Raw genomic sequence first — 14758 nt, 5'->3', positions numbered from 1 at the left:
ATCCCCTATACATAATGGTCAGAAAAGTGTTGCCAGTCATTTGTGACGTGGGTACGTCTTGCTTATTTCTAATTGCACACCCTGCATGCAAATCCCTCATGACTCTCCCAAGTTTGTCGCCTGCAATTTACAATAACGTCATCAGTATTGCGACTCTCAGGACAAGCAAAATTGAATAGTCCATTGGACACTGCAGGCTTTTACAAAACTGCAGTGTTTAATTCAATTCCGACCTTGTTATAATAACAACTAAGAAGAATAACATAACATTCGTAGTATGTCGCGATGACTTCCGGTTTCCCAAATAAGCAAAGCCCACCATTCCATAAACATTCCATCTCCATTAGTAATTGTTCAAAAATCCGAAAAACACTTTCCCCTCTTTCTCTTTATCTCGCTCGCACCCACATCGTATTGGTAACCGAGTAACGGGAAGGCAATAAGTAAATACTCAATACACTTTCACTAAACTTCCGCTAACCAACTGTTGTTTGAACTAGACAATTATATTTGGGTAATACAAGGACAGTCATACTGAGCTGGCTGGCGTCATTACTAGCAACATCGCAATGCGGGTTTTGAAACACTCGTCTTGGTTGGTACCCCGCTTATCTCAACTATACGATGTTTATCTAAGAGATTGGAAAAGCTAATACTAGCGAAAGCAAATATAATAGAAAGTGTAGTGCCCACTGGGGAGGTTGATGAAGCCCAGTATGGTTTAGAATGTACTCCAACTCTTTTCCAAGTCTTAATTGGTTTCTTTCTCTCATTCTAGCTTAACTTGTCTGTTGACCAATCAGTGGTTGCAGATCTACTTTAATATTATACATATTACTATATGCAGTTATCTTTGTCACCACATTTAATTTAATTTCACTCTATACCCAGCTGTAGAAAATAGCAGTAGCCAACAACTGCTCCAATTCGGTTGGTGATTGGTGACATAATTTGTTAATTCATGTTGAATTTTGAGCCTGCATGTTGCGTAATTAACACGGGAAAAATATGAATGATTATATTTTAATTGCTTCAATTGGAGTGATTATTATCCCATAGATTAGATTTAATGTAGTAGACCTGCAACACCTGGAGGTGGCAGGTAAAATAGATTATCGGTGTTGTATGATTGAAATCATACGAAAGTTTGAGTTGGGGGAGACGGTAAGTATTTTATTGTTGGATCACACATCGCAGACGCTCTTACTGTAGTACTTCACTTTCCGTTTTTTTTCTATTTGCTTTTGTTAGAAATTATGTTGAGCTAAGGCCTGCATGCACTCTCAGGGTCGCGGTTTTCTGTCTGTTTGTCTTAACTTAAAGGAGGCTGATTTAAGGGTTTCGAGTGTTTTTGTCTATGATATACTTTGAAGTTACTTAGCCTAGGGGGGTTTGTAAACTACGGGAGGCCTGCGAACATGTCTATGTTTGTATTTTAAGGTTTACAACTAAATATGGTAGACGGTTGAGTTTGTCTACCAAAGAGCTTTCGTTTAACTATTAATTATGCATAGTTTGTACGACTTTATAAAATTGAGGCACTGATGTAACAGAGCAAGTCGAAATGGAGATGTCACCATGATAAAATCAAGTTGATCATGATAACAAGTTGATCATGATAACAATATGACTTCTTTCAGGGGCAAGTAGAGTTTTTGCCAATGTTGATATCATAATGACAAAGTTTTTAATCAAGTTGGTCATGACAGTTATAATGGGTCATTTGTACTTTCAATCTGTTATCACTAAGACGAAGTTTTCATGACATCATGATGTCAAATCAATTCTAACACTAATAAGGACTCGTTTGCACTTTTAACACTCGTAAACAAGAGAAAGCATCCATTGCATTTGCCTCGTAACTACACCGATTCAAATATGACACAATAATGACAAAATGTACACATTTGTTATAGTGTCATGATGATAATATTAACAATAGCATGAATTACACTTCCCATGTAACAAAATAAATTCAACTATGCCATCGTATTAACAAATTGTAAACACTTGTAATGTTGTCATGATGATGACAAACAATATTATCATCATGACAAAACATCCATATAAGTCATGACATCATGAACGATACCCAAATTAAACTTTAATACTGGTTGTAAGTACTTAAATAAAAGCCAGAGACGAAAGGAACCCAAGTGTCACACCTATAAAATGAAGTAACTAAGCCATAACAAAATAATTCTTGAAATTCCATACAGGAACAGTCGTAATAAAAAAAAAGTGAGTCACTCACGTGATCGAAATAGCGGTGGTGGTGGGGGAATTACGTAAGTAAATAGCAGCGCGTGCAATAGGATGCAAGCAAGCGAGCATATACACACAGTTAAAGCCCATTCAGACAACAGCAAAAAAAAAAAAAAATCTAGCGTTCCCGTTGGTCGCCTCACTAATCTCGTTTCATTCGCATCGCTACGTTCATTTCCTGTTCAGACGTCATCGTGAGAGCAGACGATTAAAGATGACTCTCGTATATAAATTTTGATTTTTGGCCTAAGACTTTTGAACAGTGTGGGAAATAAGGATATTTTTTAAACTAGTCCTTGGGACCAGTGACCCCCTAGTGTCCGTATAAATAAAGTGGTCTCCGGAGTGGTCCCAGCCTTTGTTCTCCCTTAGATTTGCAATTAATAAACTGGTCCCGAGGAGTTAAGAAAAGGCGCTAACGTGAGGACACTGCCCGCTACGAAATTGCAAAAATTTCCAAATTATAAGCCCGCGAAACGTTTACGTATAGTCATTGACACGTGTCTAACTACTTTAGCGAGCAAAGCGACTTCACCAACGCTGAACGTTCCGATTTTAGTCTAGCGTCTGAAGGGGCCTTAACGTACACCACCACCACCAGCAGCACACACGTGCCACAGGGGGTCGTTCGTTTTCACCGCGGGGTACAAACGGATTTATTTTCTATGCCTCGATTCTTATTCCGGAGAGCATCTTCTATTACAGCATCCGCGATTTATTTTTTTATGTCCCCCAGATATCCGCTTAAAGGGGGCGTAGGGTGGGTGGGTGGCAAAGAGGATAGCCCTCCCCCTTTTGGGAAATATTGATGAATAGCTGTCGATTTAGTTCAGGGATGGATTGGGGCAAAAAAATATTCCTGATCGGTCTATAGATTTTGATTAATACAACATACATATTCGTTGGCGTTCTTCGTAATATATTATTTTTCATTCAACGTTTTAAGGCGTTTCATGCCATTTTTAGAACTTTTACTTAACCGGAAGTACCGAAAATACGTCAACGTCTAGAAGACGTTCTGAACTTCAATGGACTCTTTGCAATTGTCCTTATATTTTGATTAATACAACATACATATTCGTTGGCGTTCTTCGTAATATATTATATTTTTCATTCAACGTTTTAAGGCGTTTCAATCCATTTTTAGAACTTTTACTTTACCGGAAGTACTGAAAATACGCGTAGGTCAACGTCTAGAAGACGTGATGAACATCAATAGACTCTTTGCAATTGTCCTTATAAATTTAAATTTTGGTAGGATAAAATTTTAAAACAGGGTTCTTACGAAATTTTTGCATTGAAAATCCCTAACTTCTCCAGCTTATATCTGACCAAAATCTGCCAATATCCCTGGGACCATTTTAAGGTGATGTCCAGAGTCCACTTCATTATTACACCTGGGCGCATATTAACCATTGCTCGAAGCATATGGTTTGATACACCAAAGGAAACCCTGGCTTTTTCAGAAAGAAACTTTAAATCACTGACTTATCCAGGTTCTGTAGGAACCCTGTAAAAGCACGTGCCTTCTTCATCTCGCGCCAAATTTCTTATGAATAGCGCGTGCGCGAGATGATTTCAGTTTTCCCGCAAATTTCATAAAAACTATCTTGTCGATTAAGGCTAATGTCTTTTTATATCGGAGTTTTAGGAATTTTCTTTTATGATCTATTTTTAACCCATAAGTAAGCCTATAGAATTTCAGTTGATATTTTTAGTATAAAATTATAAATATTGATTCATTGCCTTAACAGTATTTTGTTATTTATTTAGCATAAAAATGTTGCGTTGCTAAAATGGGATGTCTACCCTATTTTTAAACTGTACTAGTAATGAGGTCCAGGATTTCTATGCTTGGGAAATTGTAATAAAACTGAAGTTCATAAACTAAAGTATATAATAATTATTTTTGGTGTGAAAATGAATTTTTATGATAATATTTAAATTTAAATAAATTAATTCTGAAATTGATAAGGATATTTCTTAAGTTCATTTAAAGCCCTATTCTTACAAATTCCCATTTCCACTTCACTTTTTAATTCCAAGGTAAGGTCAAAGGTCAAAAACTAAGAATCTGCATATATTTCGAATCTATAAAACTCATTAATTATATTAATAACAAAACCCACCAAACTCTAGTAGCTAGCGTAGCATTTGCCTAATTACTAAATCCATTTAAAAATGACTATTTTTAGCCAATACCCACAGTCCATTAAAACCTTTTTGTAATTAATTTTCACGGCAATGCGTTTGGAAATTAAAAAAAAAAATAAATAAAAATAACATAAAAACCCTTTGCCAACTATTTTCATTCCTACGCTATTTAACATTACATATTCATCCACGTTACCTTGAACCCCTACAGTACAGTTCCAAATGAACCCAACCAAACACAAAGTAACACAGTTAATCAAAAATTTTAGTGTACAACACGAGTCTAGAATACCCTTTGGGGCGTTGTCAAAAAAGTTTTGACAATAAATTTAATAGTGTTGCACTGAAGGGGAGGGGCTAGAAATTAATTTCCTAGACCGTTCCTTAACTTTAACAGCGCATGCGCAAATCAGGGTTGCCAGCCAGTAATTTATTATTAGAGCATCACGGGTAGTTGGAACTGAATCGAACAGAATACTACAAGCTTTTCAGGACTACTGTTGTAGATAGATAACGGTTGAATAACACTCGTCACAATGACTGGCAACACTGGTCTATATACACTACCTATAAATTACATCAGAATTGTGACAAATGTCACCAAAGGGAAGTAAGCGCCACCAATTCCCCATTGGATTGAACAAACCGAGAAAAACGAGTACGGCAAAACGAAATTTACGAAAAGGCTAAACATTAAATGTTTTACGAACGAAGATGGTTCCTTTAACTTCGTTCACTAAGCCTAAAATAATCCTAAACCACGAAAAGGGGAATTTATTATAAGACAGTAAACGAGTTAACATAAATCAGGTGTGTAGTTGTTGGTTAGGTTCCTAAATTTCTTGGTATTCAGTAAAGACCATATACTAAGGAAGAAGTCCTTGGTGGGTTCGAGATGTTCCAAGTTGTTGGTTGGGTAATTTAGAAGCCTAAAGGCATTAATATATTATATCTCCATTGACATTATTACTGGCTAAGCTTTATGGCTGCCATTACTCTCTCTCTCTCTCTCTCTCTCTCTCTCTCTCTCTCTCTCTCTCTCTCTCTCTCTCTCTCTCTCTCTCTCTCTCTCTCTCTCTCTCTCTCTGTTAAGCAAATTCAATTACGTAAGTTAAATTTCGTAATATAATTAACGACCATGCAATTTCGCTAAATAATTAATAAATTAATTAATCAAGATCAATAATGTTGTTATTTAAATTATTATGTTTAACTAACACGGTTTCGTTCTGTTTAGTTCACTGACACGATATAGGCCTTGTAGTAGTTGTACAGCAACTTGTACCTGTACTGACTGGTCTCTGTATTTACACTTAAGTGAGTTCAAACGAGTTCACGGTGATTTATTTATCATCTACCTGTCATTATATAATAATACCGTAATTCCTATTTAAATCTTGATTAGACTTACATAACTTAATGGCCATACTATTACTGATCAACTCATGGTCTGTATGTACACTTGGCTGGCTGAGTTCAAACGAGTTCACGGTGATTTATTTATCATCTACCTGTCATTACATAATAATACCTTACTTACTAAATATTGATTAGACTTAGATAACACTTTCACTGATCAGCCTATAAGGTAATTAATAAAAACTGACTTTATAGACAATTAATGTGAAAAAGTAAAAGATAAGTTTACAAAATGAGACTGAGTTGGTTGAAGTAACAGATATTAAAATTTCCAGTTTAAATTTATTTCATGATTCATGTATCGGTCCTGAGAGTTTGTGATGCCCACAGGCTAACCATTAATCTTGCTACAAAGTATTTACTTATGTTTATATAACAAAATAAAGCCGGTTGGGCACGTTTTAAAATAGGTAGGGTACACTTTTGTGTAGGACTGTCTTGTATCATGGACGTACAATAGTATTGTTCGTTCGATCATGTTTTGTATGAGGGTCAAACGTAACGCCCATACCAAATCTGACAAAAATCGGTACAAAAAGGGGTCATCATGGGGACACAAAGGTTGACAGGTAAAGCCCCTCGTTACACGTGTTTACGATAACATCTTTTTACTTCAATCTCTATTCAAAAGATCTTCAGGTGTGGCACTGGGTTTTTGGGCAACCGTGAAAAATCTCCTAAAACTTGCATAGATACCAGCAAGCATGGAAAATCTCCAGAGCTACCATAGAAGCGATATTTCAACGTTACAATTACAATTGGAGGCAATAGATGCTTTCAAACGACAGGGTGGTGTGTTAATGTTGACCACTTTCTTGTGTTAAGACGAAATCAACATTCGGTATCATGTGGACAACCAAATAACAATTAACAAATGACTTCAAACAATACGAACTAAATTTCAAGGACTGGCAACATTCAAGCCCCATATAACGTCTTTGTTTATTCGCCCACATATCAACCCTAATTATGAAGCAGACGACAATGTCAAAATCCCGTACACGTCTACTTAGTTTGAATATTAAATACCAAACCACTTTTATAATATTTCTAACATGATTTTAAAAACAAGGAAATTAAAATTCAAGGATAGCTAAAACAATTAAAAAGAAAAAACCATAGCAATTATCCGAAAGAACTGTAAATTAGGCACTTCCCTTCCCAGTTCCCACACTCCCCAGAATGATTCTGACACGTGACCTTGAACTTTCTCAGGTATAGCAGAAATAATATAGGGTAATAGCAGCCCTCTGACTTTGACTGTATTAAGCTCTATGAGGGAAATAACATTGGGTGCCATTAGTCTATTGTTTAAAATTAATGAGGGTACATTTCCAGGTTCCAGCCTTCTCCTATCCAAAAATCAAAAGAGGAGAAATAATAGCAGACGGCTTTGGCTTTTAGAGCTTCTAACTCCAAGCTACCTCTTTTCCATTCCCATGTATGTACTGGTGGGTTATTATAGAAACAATGTCACATCACGTAATTTGAGTTTTTATAGCGTGACGCGAGTAGCTTAGCTTAGGCCTAACCCTCTATGCAATAAAGATCAACTGAAAAATATATATGTACACCGACTGTACGTGTGTGATAGTAACGTTAGGCTTAAAGGGGGGAAGGAAGGGATAAAAGGCTTACGTATATAGTTAATGATTGTAGCGTGCTTGAAACTGTATAATACATTACGTCGTAGCTTGGGGGAAAAAATATGACTTAAAATAGAAAGTAATGTATTATTTTTTGTTCGTTTTCTTTTTAAGGTGCTATCGGAATTTTATTGCATTGTTTTGTAAGTGGTATTGTCAATGAATATATATATAAATATTTGACATTCATTCATGAATTTGCTTTCAATGTCATCGAAGTTTAACAGGAGTTAATTTATTCAAAATATTAATTCAAATTTATATTTTTACTCTGAGCCTACTAAATAGAGTTGGTTTAGCTAACAGTTTATTTCCAGATTATCCAGATAGGCAAGGATTGTATAACCCTTTAACCCCTGATGAATTATTAGGGGGATTCCCTAATTACGGGTCTGATACTCACTAAAACGCTCAAATTTAGTTGAATAAGTGACTAATTAATTTCAAATAAAAATAGTAACAGAAAAAGTGATCAATTTCAATAGGATCAAATTAAGCTATAAAAAAGGGCCACGTCGAATAATATCTGATGGTTTTCAGAGATGAGATGACCGATTTCCATAATTATTTTCAATAATTAAACATATTTTAAAAGGTCTGTGTCGTAATAAACCCCACACAATCTATGGGTCAAAGGAAAGGTCACCTCATAAACGGATCCCTGACTTTCAATATTACAATTTTGATAAATTCCCAAACACACTCATTTTCAAAAATTAAAAATACCCTAATTTTAATCAGGATATGACAGCCCTAAGTAATTACGCATATATACTAAATATAATTTCAATAATAAATAAATAAATAAATAAATAAAAATAATTAATAGAATCAAATAACATTTAAGCAACACTTAGCTATAACCACTTATCAACGAATAAAATCCACCTTAATTAAAATCAATTACACTGACCCCAAATATCGTTATCATAATTAAATCTCAATAGCAATAAAAAACCGCAAAAAGCTACGTCACTTCCCGCCAACAATCCGTGAACAAGTTTGATAAACTCCAAACCCCATAATAAATAACTATAAACTAGGTATTGTTATTTAGTCCAAATAAACAGTAACACATACCGAAACACAATCAAACCCATAAACGGACTAGACCTAATTATAAATCAGTTTTAATTATATCCTAATAACCTCTGTGTATGTGGGGGGGGGGGGGAAATTTAGGAAATAACGCCCCCACATTTTCGCGCCAAAATAGGGTCAGACTTTGGCAGCAGCAGCACCACCAGATCGATGTCAAATCGATTTAAAGTTCCTTCCCCCGGGATGGGGTAGGGGGGGGGGTGTAACTAACTTTGACGATTTTCACTTTGTAAAACCAGGAATACATACAGCTAATAGGAATAATTGTGTAAGGAGTTTTCTGTGTTAAGAGAGGACGAGGAGAAACTTTCATTACTCTTTCAATAAAGATTTATCCCTAGAAATTTTACCTACTAAAATTAAATTCCCTAACTTTTCTCTAACTTTACTGAAATTTTTACAATTCCCTGACCTTTTCGGCCCATTTTTAAATTCCCTGACTTTTCCAGGTTTTCCCTGACCCGTGGCAACTGGCAACCCTGAGTACATTCCCAAGCCCCGCCCACAAACACGCATAGAAATTAATATGAGCTCACAATTATTCCTAGTAGATGTATTTATTCCTGGTAAAATATATAACAACATAACCTTATTTGGAAATTTTCGATGGTTTTGGGTTCAAAATTGTTATTTACGTTTATTTTTTTATCTTTTAATTGGAATTCAGTTAAATGCGAGATTAAAATTAATTTAATTTAAACACTTACCAGTAACAATTATTTCAATTTCGCAGCTAATTTTCTTCATAACTATACTTAAACAGATACAACCCTACACTAGAGTCTAGACCTGTTAAGCTATTTCCCGTTTTATTCTTTACAAATGAAGGAACGCAACCTAACATCCTATTCTAAAGATTACACTGCAATGTACCACCACCACCAGCAATAAACCATTTAAAACGAAAATAACCTTAGATTACTTGTACCACCACGTGATCTCTAACTCTCGTAACTGTTATTAAACATGGGGTTTGGGCTTCATTTCAGTGAGAGGTTGTTATGGTAAAAATAGTGTATTTTAAACGGGGAAATACCCAAGTTACTTGGCACTGTGTAATAAAGCCTAACATACTAGTTACTTAATGGACATTTTGAAAGGAAAATGTAAATATTTTATCAAGTTTTTCTTTGAGAGTGGTTGGCGCTGTTATCGCAGAAGCAGTAAAAACTTTATAGGGCTCACGTAAATTTTTTTTTCTTAGTATAAAAATGAACATGTTTGAAAAACGTTTTATGGAGGTTTAACAAATATTTGTTGTCGTTTTGTAAACAGAGTTTCCTTATATATATCGACGTCACGTAACTTAGACGCCATTAAAAGGGTAGCTAGGTTATCACTAAAACGTCTATGGAGCTAGCTAGCTAGCTAGATAAACCATCCCTTACCTTCCCTATTTCTCTACAAATGTTATCAGAATCTAACCTAAGCATTTAGTTCAGTTGAAATTATTCAAAGTCAAACTTTATAGCAAAGGTAATACTTCGGGCAATTTTGAGGCCGTTTTTCCATCGTCTGCTTTGTTTGACTATATGACGTCACTCAGTTTAGGCAGACGACGGATATGCCGCCATCACGTCGCCAAATTGAAGCAGACGACGGATATGCCGCCATCACGTCGCCAAATTGAAGCAGACGACGGAACTGGCGCTATTACGTCGCCAAATTGAAGCAGACGACGGATACGCCGCTATTACGTCGCCAAATTGAAGCAGACGACGGATACGCAGCTATCACGTCGCCAAATTGAATCAGACGACGGATACGCCGCTATTACGTCACTCAATTGAAGCAGACGACGGATATACCGTTATTACGTCGCCAAATTGAAGCAGACGACGAATATACCGTTATTACGTCGCCAAATTGAAGCAGACGACGGAAATGGCGCTATTACGTCGCCAAATTGAAGCAGACGACGGAAATGGCGCTATTACGTCGCCAAATTGAGACGACGGTTACGCAGCTATCACGTCGCCAAATTGAATCAGACGACGGATACGCCGCTATTACGTCACTCAATTGAAGCAGACGACGGATATACCGTTATTACGTCGCCAAATTGAAGCAGACGACAGATATACCGTTATTACGTCGCCAAATTAAGCAGACGACGGATATACCGCTATTACGTCACTCAATTGAAGCAGACGACGGATACGCCGCTTTTACGTCACTCAATTGAAGCAGACGACGGATACGCCGCTTTTACGTCACTCAATTTAAGCAGACGACGGATATACCGCTATTACAAGACCTGATTTGATCCCCAATGATTATACTTCAACTTTTCTAACTTCTGGTGCAATTACAAGGTTTGGCTTGTTGATAATATCAACCCGTGTCAACCCCACTTGAAATTTAAGTTGAATTCAAGTTTCTCTTTTATACATTTTCTCAAAGAAAATCAAACAAAAGGGAGCTTTGTGACTTTTGTTTCCAAGAAATTAGAGAAAGGAAACTCAAGCCACAAACTCAACTTAGTCATTGAGTTCAAATTCTGTTTTGGGGGTGAGTAATACTAATACCTCTTCTAAAAAAGTCCGTTCAGAATTTACAGAGAAATCTTTACCCCAAAACGTTCCTATCTTGAAACTGCCATGCAAAATAACCCCCCACCAACTTAACTAACACTAAAGAAAAATTAAGCAAAAAAATGAACTTCTTACTCAAACTTTTAGAATTCTTCAAAAAACTGCTCTTCCTTCGAACATTTCCCAATGAAGTGAACCAATTTCCCAATTTGTGACTTCCGAAATTGCTAAAAGTACTGCTTTTATGCAAAAGTTTAATATCCATCGTCATTTTGAAAGATTTATCTTCTTGGTAACCGTTCACTTATATTAAAGTTGGTTCAAATTCACACTTGCCTTGATAAAGACCCGAGTTCCTAGTTTTTAATGGCACAGTCTAGGTCTAATCACAGATATTTTGTTTAATAATCACTAATTATACTTATTTATATTAATTCTGACGAAAAAATGGAAGATATTGCACGTTTACACGCATTTTGGCTTCATCAAATTTTGACAGTTATGCCCGCCAAGTTCGTAATCGTAATCGTATCTGTCAATCTTATCCTGTCGTGTTAATTAAATAAGCCTTGGCTCAACATTATAATAAATATAAAACACCGATATTGATAGCACTAATATATTTCACTATATTTTTATATTAAGCCGCCATGGACATTATTCGATTTATCAAAATATAACGGAAGTTTTTGCTAAGCCTTTGTGGAAGGATGTTGTCGAGACTGTCGACGACTCGCGAACATTCGGCGGAAGAAGCTTCGCATAAAAACGGAAAACCCGCCGTGGAAATTTCGATTTTTACCGGCTTGGACGTACGTTAGGCTTAGCGCTTCGGACGTTTTTACGAACCCAAAAACACTCGGCTAAATTTTGACACTGATATCGCGTTATCTTTCCTTTATCACTTGATAGTTTATTTACTGTCTAAAAAAGACAAAGAAATACTACTAATGTTTTTAAGACTTTTCAAGAGAATCAAGACGGTTCTTTTCTCCAGATTATTTCTTTGAACTGGGGTTCGAAGTCGATTTTCGCGACTAAAAAGCATTCCTCTCTCAACTCGTCGCCTCTCGCGTCTCTCACTCTCCTCTACGCGTTTCCCGCTTCTTCCGACAGGCGGAGAGAGGATTCTGAGTTTGTGACGTCACGCGGCTAAATTTTCCTGATTGCTTCTCCCGGTTTATTTCCATCCCTGTTTCCGGCCCCTTCTCTTTTAAGCCTAACAAGATCGTTGTTTTGAATTCGAAACAATGAGAATTTAGGGATTATTTTAGAACTAATTTTTACTCCGAGGTTAGTAAAGAAGTCACGAAAATCCTTTTCAAGCAGCACGTGCCATTAAAACTGGTGTTTTGACAGGTTTATATCGGCTTGAAATATGGGTTTTTTCCGCACCCACCTAAGCCTAATCTATAGGCCTAAAGCCTGCGTAGGTTTTCATTGAAAAATACTGTAATCTTGGGATTCTAGACAGAGGAAGTCATTGTTGTTTTTCTTCTTTCCTCAATCCCACGTTTTAAGTACATCTTATACACCAACGCTCTTTATTTTTACCGCGAAAGAAAGAAGTTGAATACACACCCTTAATTCAGTTCAGTTCAATTCCTTAATTTTCTTTCATATTATTAAAATTTCCCGCCATATTCGTATAAACTCTTTTCAAACAAATTAAATATAAAATCAATTAAAATAACGACTAGAAAACTTTCGCGAAACCTTTTCGAATCCTTAATTAAGGAATTCATGAATATTCTAGAAGAGAGAGTCGTGATGTTTTCGGATTTTTTTTTCTCCATACTATGCTAATCTAAAATTCAGAATAGGCCTAGCTCGATTTTCCACAGGGAGGTAAGACTCGGTCATAACAGAAGATTTCTAACGAAACATGAATATTGCAAGTAACACTATATCCCCCTTTCTAAAAACCATGATTTATTCATAAATAGATGAGAGCGGGAAACATCCCAACCTCCCCCAACGATGAAAGGGCTTTTGATTTAAAATTGATGTAACGGTACTTTCTTCCCTTAAGCCTTGGCATTCTTTTTATAATGCTTTGTTTAAAATAGAACGCTAATAGGATCGTGTTTAGTAATTAAATATTTCCGTGAAACGAAGTTGCAATGACCCAAAAATTTAGATTTAAGTCGCACAATTGCTAGATTTGAAAACACTCGAGACAATTAAGGCTATTTACTTAACCGAGGCCTATTTAAGCCTATTAAAATTAGGCTTAAGGCATTATGGGGTTTAGAATGTGATACAAATATTGGATGAAAGTGACTCAATTTGAATAATATTATGGTAATTTAAAGGAGAGAGATAATACAAATTCCGAGCGAGCTCTGCTAAATTTTTTATCTGCAAGAAAATTCCAAGATTTGATAAATTTGGCAAGCTAAGCCTTTGTGTCAACATTTTTGCGTGGGGGCAATCTTCGGAAAATAGTTTTAGAATAACTAAGTTTGAAACTCCAATTATTATCATCATAAGTTCATAAGATATGTTCCATAAGTTTGTCACTGGTAACTTATGGACTTAACTGGAGCTTGTAATTTTGAAGTGAGTGAGGTAGGTCATAGATTCGAGGTAAAGCGACACACACCTGGTGAGGCGCTGTCAAAGGCTTAGTAATGCAAACTAAATAGGAGCTAGATGGAAGTCCTGCAAAATTAACCACTGAGTGTAGGACTTCAATTCTCGCTTGTCGTTCTCGAACTAGTTATCTCGAGTTGTAAGTCTCAGGGTAGCATTACGAATAGTATAAGTAGCGTCATACTTATCATGTAACATATCTTATAGACTTATGCCGGTCTACTCCCTAACCTTTCTGACCTATTTTCAAAATTCCTTGACTCCTCAAGCAAGGTTTTTGGCCGAACCTGTGGCCACTCTAAAGAACATCATCGATTTTGATTTCTGAGAAACTAATCATCATTTGGGGGGAAACCCTACACCCAAGAAAGATCCACTGACCAAAGTTAAGTATATATAAAAAACTGACCCTAACTACTTGGTACAGTTACTGTATGTCAGCCAACACCGCCCCAAAAATATCTATCAAAAGATAAAAACTCTATAACCAACTCTATCCTAGACTCCTGGACCAAGAAGTGATATCTAGTTTATTAGGGAGAAGGTATAAATTCGCTTTATCTCCAGTCCAAACGTATAGTAGGTCCGGAGTTAATCCCCGCCGCCTCTAAATTACAACCAGCATCTCATTGGTTCTTGAAAACTCACGTCAGCGCGACCAACGCGAATGACGAAAATTACAGTCATATTTTCCGACTGAGGAGAGGCTGCGAAATAGCCCGGGCCTCCTTTTACCTCCCCCCTTGTATTTTGAAAGGGGGACTGGGACTATGGCGCGCGAATACTTAGGCATCTTATACCTTCTCCCTAATAAACTAGATATCACTTCTTGCTTGGACCTTACAGAGAGAGAGAGAGAGAGATCGAGCACAAAAAACCAGAACGATTAGCGTCCAAGGGAACGGTGGTGGTAGTTGAACCAACCTTCAGTCAGTCAGTAAGGGTGGACAAAAAAAGAAGTTTAATCTGTGTCAATCGCTAATCAAGGGATAAATCACAAGTTCATAAAATGGAGTATACTGCACCTTTCACTTGGTTTGAACT

General features: G+C 36.4%; 1 protein-coding gene across 3 annotated transcripts in view; it reads right to left on the bottom strand.

Moving 5' to 3' along the window:
• The window catches only part of LOC149621346 (cyclin-dependent kinase 17-like), a 58480-nt gene that overhangs the window by 24404 nt on the left and 19318 nt on the right, over positions 1-14758 (bottom strand). Inside the window, exon 1 of one of the 3 annotated variants that reach the window (XM_089853841.1) lies at positions 11255-12209. The exons of the other annotated variants lie outside the window; for them this stretch is intronic. Within the exon in view, the coding sequence (XP_089709967.1) occupies positions 11255-11390 (136 nt within the window). The 5' untranslated portion in view covers positions 11391-12209. Of the gene's footprint in view, positions 1-11254; positions 12210-14758 lie in introns of those variants that run through there. 3 annotated transcript variants of the gene reach the window in all.

This window comes from Phalangium opilio, unplaced genomic scaffold (assembly GCF_054372755.1).
Source record: "Phalangium opilio isolate 3A_F unplaced genomic scaffold, DU_Popi_V2 ptg000206l_1, whole genome shotgun sequence".
NCBI classification, from domain to species: Eukaryota; Metazoa; Arthropoda; class Arachnida; order Opiliones; family Phalangiidae; genus Phalangium; species Phalangium opilio.
Note: the sequence above shows the minus strand (reverse complement) of the source record. Positions and strands in the feature narration are given on the sequence as shown.